Source organism: Prenolepis imparis, unplaced genomic scaffold, assembly GCF_030444845.1.
Source record: "Prenolepis imparis isolate NDT839.2.m4 unplaced genomic scaffold, iyPreImpa1.0 SCAF_7, whole genome shotgun sequence".
NCBI classification, from domain to species: Eukaryota; Metazoa; Arthropoda; class Insecta; order Hymenoptera; family Formicidae; genus Prenolepis; species Prenolepis imparis.
The window spans coordinates 3,532,667-3,544,404 of NW_028141165.1; the positions used below are offsets into that span (position 1 = coordinate 3,532,667).

At 35.5% G+C, this 11,738-nt stretch overlaps 1 protein-coding gene and 1 long non-coding RNA gene across 7 annotated transcripts in view; one reads left to right on the top strand and one right to left on the bottom strand.

Annotated features, from left to right (window-relative positions):
* Positions 1 to 11,738, bottom strand: part of LOC145938383 (uncharacterized) — a 238,741-nt gene that overhangs the window by 221,610 nt on the left and 5,393 nt on the right. The gene's annotated exons all lie outside the window — the stretch shown is intronic.
* Positions 1 to 11,738, top strand: part of LOC145938372 (uncharacterized) — a 204,296-nt gene that overhangs the window by 189,963 nt on the left and 2,595 nt on the right. For 4 of the 6 annotated variants that reach the window (XM_083041911.1, XM_083041916.1, XM_083041913.1 and 1 more), the window contains 8 exons: positions 2,783 to 3,031; positions 4,303 to 4,567; positions 5,207 to 5,666; positions 6,074 to 6,341; positions 7,007 to 7,379; positions 8,142 to 8,428; positions 8,874 to 9,113; positions 9,275 to 9,425. In XM_083041911.1, coding sequence (XP_082898037.1) covers positions 2,783 to 3,031; positions 4,303 to 4,567; positions 5,207 to 5,666; positions 6,074 to 6,341; positions 7,007 to 7,379; positions 8,142 to 8,428; positions 8,874 to 9,113; positions 9,275 to 9,425 — 2,293 coding nt within the window. Of the gene's footprint in view, positions 1 to 2,782; positions 3,032 to 4,302; positions 4,568 to 5,206; positions 5,667 to 6,073; positions 6,342 to 7,006; positions 7,380 to 8,141; positions 8,429 to 8,873; positions 9,114 to 9,274; positions 9,426 to 10,226; positions 11,734 to 11,738 lie in introns of those variants that run through there. The other 2 variants (XM_083041915.1, XM_083041914.1) reach the window with 2 other exon arrangements.

Below are 11,738 nucleotides of genomic sequence, written 5' to 3' on the forward strand. Positions count from 1 at the left end.
CTTTCAGAGAAATTGCGAAAATAATAAATCTTAAACTAGTAACATCAAATAAATAAAGTATTATAATAAGAAATCAATTTCCTCTTCCCTCTCTATAAATTTATAAAAATCTGTTGATGAGGAAAATTTGATCTGCATATTAATGAACTTTAAATCAGCTGACTTTTCATTGCAAGAGGAAATAGATTCGAAATTAATATGTCTTCCAGAGAAATTGCGAAAATAATAAATCTTGAACTAGTAACATCAAATAAATAAAGTATTATAATAAGAAATCAATTTCCTCTTCTCTCTCTATAAATTTATAAAAATCTGTTGATGAGGAAAATTTGATCTGCATATTAACGAACTTTAAATCAGCTGACTTTTCATTGCAAGAGGAAATAGATTCGAAATTAATACGTCTTCCAGAGAAATTGCGAAAATAATAAATCTTGAACTAGTAACATCAAATAAATAAAGTATTATAATAAGAAATAAATTTCCTCTTCCCTCTCTATAAATTTATAACAATCTGTTGATGAGGAAAATTTGATCTGCATATTAATGAACTCTAAATCAGCTGACTTTGCATTGCAAGAGGAAATAAATTCAAAATTAATACGTCTTCCAGATTTTCGGTTATTTCACCAAGTAGAGCGTGCATGTGAATTTCAAGACACTCTGTATCGAGAAGTAACGCACGTGAATTTGACGAGAATTCGCAGGAGGCAGCAGACGCATTTTTACTCCCCCTTAAACCGGAGAACGACAGAAAATCGTTGGTTTCCTCGCGCGACGAGGGGGTGTGTTAGCGGGGGCCGACTGTTATAAATCAGACACACGCACCCTCTATTAGCACTGCTGTCTCCGACAGAGGTCTCCGCAGCCCTAATTCAACGTTAAACGCCTTTCTGCTAATAACGGCCGGTTATTATTACCGCGACCCGAGACCGCGAATCGCGAACGGTTCGTCGTCGTCGTCGTCAGCAAACAATGCTCGATCGTTCGTCGAGACTTTCCCGATTTGTTTCCGCCGTGATTCCATTTTACGCCATTTAAAAACTCGAATCCCGATTCGAGGCAAACAGAATAAGAGAAGCGAACAATCACACCGAATGTAATAACTTCTGTTAAAAAATGGAAATAAGGAGACTTAGGTGCGTAGAAACAGTGACGGGTTAAAGTTTTTAGAAGTCCCAGGTGCAAACTAAAACTCCCTTTATATGCTTGATGATACTAAAAAAGTTATTAAACATTAAAGAGAGTCTTCATCTTAAAAAGAGTATGTATGAGTAATAGTAGTATTTAAAAAAAAGATTTTTAAAAGTATTCCAAAATATTTAAATATTTTAAGAATATAAAGTTGGAACAATAGAAGCTATAGACTTATATAATTATCATAATATATTTTATTATATATTAGGAAAAATGTGATAAATTAAAAAATATTTTTAAATAAATTTAATTTCATTAAATTTAGAAAAAAAATAAAGAGTAAAGTTTTGTGAGTTTCTAAATACGCCTAATGCATCTGAAGTTATTCTACACGTGTACTTTCGCGAACGGATAATTTAAGAACCAAATGGCAATCGTCACAAATGCCACAGCGTAATTATTCTTATTTAAGAATAGAAGTAAGAAGATACACTCACGAATGTTCCAGATATTTTAAGAATGGGTAATTTAAGAACGGATGACGCGTTCTGTAATAAAGACTCTATTTGTCGACATAATTGCGGAAACACTCGTTTTGCTGTGAATGTCCGCAATCCGACCGATCGATTTTTCATCCTTACGGTGACCGAGTTAATAAAAACGCAACATGATTTTTAACACCCAGAAGCCAAGGAGCGACCGCGACAAGTGAGTCACTCCGGCTTGATAGGATCGAAACAATCCATTAGCGCTTAATTTTAACGACCGCCGGGAATTGAGCTCTAAACGCTATAACGCGTAGGATATTTATAGAGCACTTCTGGCCTTCGCCGGCTCGCAATTTTTTACTTTCACGCCGAGATTATGATCGCGAATGTTCTTTAAATAGGATTAGATTTGTCGAATGTACATTGAAAGTGTTCACCGAGTAATATAATTTACGTCTTATATACGTTTATATATAGATCAGGAAATCTAAATCGCGTGTTTGAGAAATTAAAACATTCGGACGACAAATTTAAAATCACCTTTCATATTATGTATATATGATATTGATAATGAAATACGATATATGTATATACAATATCAATTGTGTAAATAATTTTGGAAAATTTTTTATATTTTTATAAACTGATCTCGAAAATGTAGCTTTATATTTTTTTTTTCTGGATAATTTTAACTGAATTCTACTTTAGCAAAATGTTCAGCTTTCATTGTTAAAATGTTTAATATTTCAAACTGAAATCTTATGTATATTTCATATTATAAAGTACCAACAAGAATAATAATTGTTATATTCAATATTAATTAATTAGACAATAACCATTATGAATCACATTAATGAACTAATAGGTAACAATATTATAATAAAATCCGGATTATACACTAATACTATTATATTGCGTTCATAAAATGTTAACTGGGATATATCGTTAGCTTTCAGACGAGAACGCATATATAATTCCCTCGCTGTTATAATAAATTTCACGTTATACAAATCATTGTACATGTTATTACGTTGCGTTAGTAAAATATTATTAGCTATAATTATCCTACGTCGTTATATGTGACATTTCGTGTAACTGGAGACACCGATCGGATACGAGTACGATAATTTTTGCGTGTCGCACGCTTGCTTTTGCAGGCACGCGTGCACCAGTACCAGACGCAGATATCGAAGATACAACTGGAGAACGAGTCGATGCGAGGTCAGTTGCGCGGTCTCGAGGCAGCATGCGCTGGTGAAGTGCATGCCGCGCTCGTGGCACGTCTGGCGACCCTGGAGACGGAGCACGCGGCCCTGGCGCGAGACGCCGACGCCCAGCGTCGGCAATACGAGCGGTGCCTGGACGACGTCGCCAACCAGGTGGTCCGCGCTCTCCTATCCCAAAAGGTTCATTGCTATGGCTCTCGTTACCACACATCCTTTCTCTCTTTTTCTCTCTCTCTCTCTCTCTCTCTCTCTCTCTCTCTCTCTCTCTCTCTCTCTCTCTCTCTCTCTCTCTCTCTCTCTCTCTCTCTTTTGGTCTCTTTTTAGCCTCTCCAAACAACCCGCATCCGCTACGCCGAAGACGCGTGCTCTATGAAGACTATTACATACACAGAGAGAATTTTCTTTTAGAATTTACCCCGAAAATCATGGTAATCGTGGGACATGGTATTGAAAGAATTTTATGAGAATTTCTCTGATAAAATATAAAATATGTTTGATTAATTTTACTATGCAGTTTAGTAAAATTAGTCAAACATGTTTTATATTTTAGTGTGATAGATATTATTTTTATTGTGATAAATATTAATAAGAGAAATTCTCATAAAATTCTTTCCATATCATATTGTCCCACGATTACCATGATTTTCAGGGCAAATCTTAAGAGAAAATTCTCTTTATGTATGTATAAGATGCTGAAAAATTTCACTAAACTTATAAATTGTCTAGAAAAATAGGAAAAAAAATTTCTTGAAAATACATTTCTTTTGAATAAGTTATTGAAAAAATTACAATTTTTTCTGAATTTTTAAAGAAGAGAAAAGATTCTTTTATTTTGTCCAATTTCATACTTTATTTAAACGAACTTTGGCATCTAATTAATTTTTTGAAAAAAATGACTTAAAATTGTAGATTCATACATGTAATTTTTTAGCATCCTATAATATAATATTTAATCTCTTATTTGTAAAAGAACGCGCTAATGCCGTTGGTGAGGGAATATTAATCCTTTGAAGACTCAGGGAGTACCAAAAAAGTATAATGCTTTCGTTGTTTTTAAAGAAATAGTTTTAGGAAAAAAAATATATAATAAATAATAATAAACATATATAATTGATATATATAATCTTTATAAGTATACTTAACATTTTTGATACGGAAATAATTTATTAAATTAAAAAAAATATTTTGTAATAATATTATACATAAAAAATAATATTTAAATTGCTGTGATATATAGAGATTAATTCAGTCTACTATGTTACTTTGTTTTTATTACAATTGAACACGCAAATATATTTATTTTTATATCAGTTTTACTTGAAAGAAATACCGTCTTAAAAGGATTAATCCTCCGCTAACGCTTCTCCCTACCCGCTAATGTGCTTCTTAAACGATATCACCGAGAAATGCATTAGGTAAAAATGCTAACAATCAGTTGATTATCTTTTCAGGGACTCAGAGAAGAAATAGGTGCATTGCAAAGACGTATACGAGAGCTCGAGGCTCAGAACCGAGCGTTATCGGGACTCTTGGCGCAGGCTGCCAGTCCCGGAAGCCCCACCGAACTGATTCAAGGAATTCTTGAAGCCGGTCCAGCCGCCCTGGTCGCCGCTTTGGGCCTGGACCCCTCTTGGGTGCCTCTGTCGAGGCCCCGTTCCCTCAACTTGCAGATACCCGTAATGGCGGCCACTAAGTGCCGACGCAACAGACCACTTGGTATTAATCTTTCATTATGATTAACATTTTGTCTCGTGAAAAGTTAAGTGTACTTAAAATAAATAAAATTAAATTTTAGATCGACCGTTTTGAATATTTCGTATATCAAATTATTAAATGTATGCCAGGATTGAATATAATTTCAAATATATCAAAGACTAACATTTTCAAACGTAATTAAATAAATAAAATTTGCGATTGATAAATTTCATAAAAAATTTTCTATCAAATTAACTTTTTATTTTCTTTTGTGATTTGTTCTTCGACTCAATATGTTTTTCAGAGTAAATTGCATTAACCTTTTGCAATCGCATATACTTTGTATTCTATAAATCGTAAATCACATTAATGCATTATTACAAATGATACATATTCCTAATTTATACGCGCATCCAATTCGTGATGTGAGAAATTAAATGTAAGCTATCCACAATAGATTCTTGATTTCATGGATATTTTCAACAATCTCTTTTCAAGTTTCTCGCTCCTGAAATATCGATATTCTACTATGCTTTAGATGATGTTGAACATCAATAATGAAATACAATGCAACGCGATAAGATAAAACCGCGAACATGTCCCTAAATTTTTGGGGACTACTACTTGATTTCGGACTACTTGACCGAAACACGTTCGCAGCGCAAAAACCCTCGGAGGAAGAGGGCAGCGAGAGCCCGGAGAGCGGTAATCGCGACGAGGGCTACTCGACCATGTCGAGCGACGTTCAGGGCGAGGGAACGCGTCAAGAACCATCCGCTCGCGGCCTCGAGGACCTGAAGGAGGCGACCGACGAGACCGAGGCCGATGTCTCGCCGGACGCGCGTCTCGTCGCCCTCGATGCCGGCGACCCGGACGTTCTCTTCCTACCTCTGAATCTCACGGTGGGCATCAATCCGCGCCACAGCTATCCGCCGACCAAGGATCTGCTGCCGTATCAGCACGTGATGCGCAGCTTCTCCGACAGTCACCTCTGCCTCAAACTCACCACCACCACCAATTTCACGCCGTATAAGCTGCCGCCCAGTCCCATGGGCTCGTCCTCCCTCCTACTGGTGGAGGAGGAGGGCTGGGACGCCGAGTACGTTCAACAATGGCTCAGGTTTGTTCGCGTATAATTGCTGGATTATGAGGGGTAGGCTTGATTAAGGGAACAAGAGTGGAAATAAATGGAGAGAATATAAGTCCTTTTTAATATAAATCTTCAGTTCCCTTTAGCGTCATTCAATTGTAGTGCTATTGCAATTATTACTTTGTGTGTCATTAATTAGCATAGATTAATAAAAAATTCAATTATAAAATCTGTATTGGGGCGCAAAAATATTTCGAAGATACATGCAAATTATTTTCACGTATTTTATTTATATTTATAATTCGCGTTACGAATGTATAGCTACGTATCTTGCGAAACTGAGAAAGAAATCGTATTCTCTTCTTTGGAGCCGGTAGATTACAGACTCTCGCCGACTGAACGTAATAAAACTGATTAGATCACCGCGCGGATTTCAGGCTCGATGACAGTAGAAGCGCGCAACAACATCGGGACCTGCTCGAATTGGAATACGACAGAGCGGAACTGGAGGATTGGAGCTTCTCCCTGTCCACGGAGGACCTCGTACAAAATGAATCCGCAATGTGGAAGGAGCAACCGACTGCTACAAACACGTCCGCTCTGCCGGCAATCAAGGAGCATAATCTCCTGGAATTGGAGGAGGACGCGAACGAGTGTCTGTGGAACGGCGCGAGCTATCTCGCCGATAGAACCGGGGGAGAGCTGGTACGTTTATCGATCGCAGCTGATCGAGAGCTATGTGACGTTTGCTTAGTTATCGAAATAATAATATCACTTGCGCGAAAAAAAATCTAATTCATCGAAGTTTGATTAATTCCAATAAATGTAAAGGTGCATACTATTGTTTCAAATTAAATGTTTATTATTGTGGTTTTTATAATTATTTAATATTTAATTTTGAAGATATTTTTTTCAATTTTTAATTGAATAGTTGTTCAATAAATTAATTTGTTAGTTTATTATTTGTTTATATTTTCAAATTTATATTTTATATTTTTATAAAAATATAAAATGTAGCATATTTTATAAAATATAAAATATATATTTGAAAATATGAACAAATAATAAACTAACAAATCAATTTATTAAACTATTCAATTAAAAATTGAAAAAAATATCTTCAAAATTAAATATTGAATAATTATAAAACCTACAATAATAAATATTTAATTCAAATTAAGATGTTTTATTAAAGTTATGTATTATATTTTATCTGAAAAAATATAATACATAACTTTAATAAAACATCTTAATTTAAATTACAACTGTAAAATCAACTTTATTTGATGACGTCAAACGTTTTTTTTTTTTTTTTTTTTAATATACTCTATGCACAAACTTTCCACACAATTTTTTGTTTCCCACCCTAGGTCGCGCTTTTAATGGACGCGAGAGCGACCGGACCCTGGCCATACGCCTCGAGTCCCGGTGCGTCCTGGAGCAGCGAGGAGGGAGCCTTAGAAAATTCGAGCAAGCGTTCATCGGCGGCGCTGTCCGGCTGCAGCGACGATCCTGATACTCCGTCGATCGGCACCGATTTTACCAGGGACTTTTATCGGCTAGTAAAGTTCGAGAGCACCAAGAGCTTGGCTAGCACGTCGTCCAGGAGCGGCCGACCGCCGCCGGACAGAGAACAAGCGCTTCAAAGTGTCCTGTCCTTTATCGCCGAACAACAGATGTACCTCGCGGAATTACCAAACAATCCCGTGGAACCGCACAACATCGTATCTCACTCGGCCGAAGGTATATACATATAATCAGTCGCATCTATTATTAAATTTATTATACATATATAATTTAATATATATACAGGGTGTTTCATTTTAATTGACGCATTGAAATAAGTGGAGAAAGACACGTGGGATTGAAAAACGTTTGAGACAAAAGTTGTATGGTTCGGAGGGGGAAATAAGATGGCTATACCAGATTTTGTATCCAAGGTCATTCGAAGGTCACAGGAATGTCCCCAAGAATTTTTATAATGGAAATTACTATTTTTTATCACATATTCTTCTAGCTGAGATCAGAGCGTTTTCGAAACACTGGTCATCAACCTTGCTAAGTTGAGAACATCCCAAGATATGACACTTCGAAATAATGCTCACGAATCGTCAATTGCGCAGCTCCCCTCGCCTCTCACGTGTTTTCGGCGGATAGCCATCTTATTTCCCCCTCCGAACCATACAACTTTTGTCTCAAACGTTTTTCAATTCCACGTGTCTTTCTCCACTTATTTCAATGCGTCAATTAAAATGAAACACCCTGTATATAGTACAATATGTTTTATATATTTATATAATATATACATATATTATATATATAATATATATTACATATAATATATAATTTTAAAAAACACACTATTTATTTCCCACCCAAATTATTGTCGACGTAATTATAACAAGAAAAAATAAAAATAAAAAGATATTTTTTAACGTAGCGATATATAAAACTGCAAAATGGAATAAAAGATATTTAAAGAGATTCTAAACAATTCTGTTATAGAAGTGGGCACTAGCAAAAGTGATTCCGCGAGAGAGGCTATGGTCACGGAAGTGGAAGGATCGTGCGCTCAAGAGAGCAGCGGCAATACCGGAAACGCGATCGAAACGAGCAGCAACGACGAGCTACTCGATCAGATACAGGTACCACCGTTGGCACCTGAGGAGAGGATTGTAAGTGCCGTCTCGTGTAATGGCGGTATCTCGTATACGACGGTAACACCGTCGGAATTGGGAGCTGTTCCCGAGGAGGATGAAGAAGTCGCGACTTCCTCCACGCCTAGTACGGTTGTAAGTTTTTTTTAAAATAATACGCGAGTTTACGTAAAAAAAGAATGTTCAAAAAGTATTTCTATTTTTTTTTCTTCTAAAGAAATAATTTATTCGCAAGAAAGAATAATAAAATACTTTTACGAATAAAGCAAAATCTAATATGTAAATCTTATAAGGATAATTCGAGATTTATTCAGAATTAAAATATTGATTCTAGTATAAAGTAAAATCAGTAGTAGCAATTTTTAACAGTATAGAATTTTTTGCTTAAATCTTTGCTATTATTTATCTTGCTTGATTAATTTAATATTAGTTATCAATATAATGTTTAATAACGCTGTGGTAATATCGGATCGGATTATTAATTTATGTTTTCGCGTTTATAAATAAAATTCGTTGTATTTATAATTTATTTTGCTTTAAAATGCCTTGCTCTAATAACGATTGTGTGATACTCGGACAGGTCAGCCCGGCGCGAGCGACTCTTCTCGTGGAGAATAGGGATCGAACGTTGAGTTTCCACGAACGCGCCACGTCCAAAGATGTTATAGACGAGCTAAATCGTATGATTCGGAAGGGCGAGGATCACACCACCGCTATCACTAACAATGAACAGGTAGTACTGGAGAAACTGGATCTCGCTTGCTGCTGTCCGACAGGATGGGTTCACGTTGAACGCGACATTGACTTCACCGACCCTAAAGTAAGTTACCCGTTGAAACACGATAATCTAATAATTTTAATTTGATAAAATAATTGTTCAATTATAACGAAAGATTTTAAGAGTAAATTGCTTCACTTTATTGTCGCTATATTTTTTATTTTCGCACGAAAACGCAATATAAACCCCATATTCCCATTTAGGCCAGAGCCAATCTCTTAGATGTGATGTTAGCAAGCAGCGAAAGTTCCTCGGCGACATCGAGCAGCGGTTCGGCGGGTAGCGACTCGGGGGATGAACCACCTGATTATCGCCACTTGCATAGATTACATCGATACCGACGACAAAAGAAAGGTATTTGTCCTCGGGTGGTATCTATTCCATAAATACTTTTATCGTGCCGTTTTCGCGCATCACCATTCACCACCTTTTCGCAAAACTCATAATTCTTAATCTTAGGATCTCTATCATTTTCAATGTCTAACATGTCTTTTTTATCGATAACCATTCTCATTATGCTTTTCTCTTGAAATTTTCACGAATTTATTAAGCGTGCAGAAAGCTTGAAAGCTACTCGATTAATAAAAATCTAATGTATATATTGCCTATACCTATACAGAATATCTAAGCCGTCATTTTATACGCAATTTAATTTGATAGATAGAATAAAAATTGCTAGACTGATTTTACATCAGACAGATTTTACTTTATACTAGAGTCAAAATTTTAATTCTTAATAAAAATCTCGAATTATCCTTATAAGGTTTACCCGTTAGATGCTTTATTCGTAAAACTATTTTATCATTATTAAATCTTAAAAAAAAGCGAGATGATAAATTAGATATTCTGACATGTATAGTCATATATTGTTAAAGAAAACAAGCTCAATATGAGAATTTTATGGGTGGTGTGTGAACAGCGCTTGCTCTCCTAAGCTTTAAGATGGCAACACGTCTACACTGTTACACCATTTCTCGTCACAACTGACACACATTCGAAACCGATGTCGCACAACGCATCATGCACTCATTCGAGCGGCTTTTTATTCTTGTCTACCCGATACTCGCAATCAACACGGTACAATCACAGTACAATTCACGCTCGCGCCTAGTAGCCCTTTCGCTGTACATAGCCTTTTCCATATTTTCTGTTCAGATGGTAGCTCCTACGCGGTGTGCTTTGATTGTCACAAGAAAAGCTACGTAGTTCGGCTTAGTGACGATCAATTTCTATAAAAGCGACATGACCAATTGGGAGGAATACATTGCCGCGCCGGGGAGCCTATTTCGGCCTGAACTGAACCAGTGTACGCCCACAACGGACTTATACTATTGGTTTATACTAACAGAATTATTAAAAACCGACAAAGAAAACGTTCCTGGCGTAGTGCCTTCACGCAATTCCATCTCTCGTCGTCTCGCTTACGTATATTTGCGTAACCTATTTGGCACATACATTACTGTCTGAAAGTCTTGGATAAGATATAAGAGTGTATTAAGTATAAAAGACTATTGATCATATATATATATATAAAGAGAGAGAGAGAGAGAGAGAGAGAATCAAATAGGAAAATATATCAATCAAATGGCAAAGAAGGAAATTATGTGTGTAATCAAATATAATGCAATTATTTAAATACATTGTCTAGTTTTATGAATGATAATCAAAGATGTATAATTATCTTTTTAGAAAAGCGCAAATATATATATACAATTTAAAATATCCAAAGACTTTTAGACGATAATGCAAGTTGGTGTGCAAATATATTTAATGTCTTTCCAAAATAAAAAAAATGCGTGTGTAGAGTAACGGTGCAATATATAAGACAAATACGGATGTTATGTATATCCTGTACTATAAAATGGAATAGGTTATCGTGGAATTGCGTCAGGGTAAATCGAAAATAATTATTTTCTCTCATTGTATTGCGAGCGAATCGATTTTCAAATCTTATTGGCATGTGCAAGACCGTTTCAGCATTTTCATCTTCCTTTCTGACCGCTTCATCATTTCATTATACATCTGCCTATATTTCATCATTAATCTCGCCGCACTGTCGATCATGTTTAATTACATATGTGCGATTCTAATTAATTTTTTTTCGAGCGAATCATATATTATAAGGTAAATCAGATAAATAGCGTGCGACTATATTTAACAAATAATTTTGTCAGAAATTAATTACATGCAAATTTTAGAATTTGTTAATCCTTCAAATTACTATTACAGATATAAAAAATATATATAATTATATTTTAGCTTTAGTTGGTTATTTAGAAAAAATAATTAAATTATCATGTTTCAACTTGTATTAGAAAATTCGTGATAATTTAAAACTTGAAATTAAAATAAAACATTTTTTGACAATGTTTACATGACTTTTGTATATTATAATCTATCGTACACGCACACGATTTGTCCGATTTACATTATATGCATCATCCATTCGGTCGTGCACCCGCCAAATGCCTAAATTCCGAATAAAAAAAAAGTCCACGGAAGAAAGAGGTGTAACCGGTGCGGTGAAGCGACGGTGGAAAGCGGAGAGACGATAGGCGATATATACAAACGGATAGAGGAGACGTGAAAAAGAGAAAGAAGGAAAGAAAAAAAAAAAAAGGAAAAAAAGGGAGAGAGGGAGACGTGAATACGTGAAAGAGAGTGCTA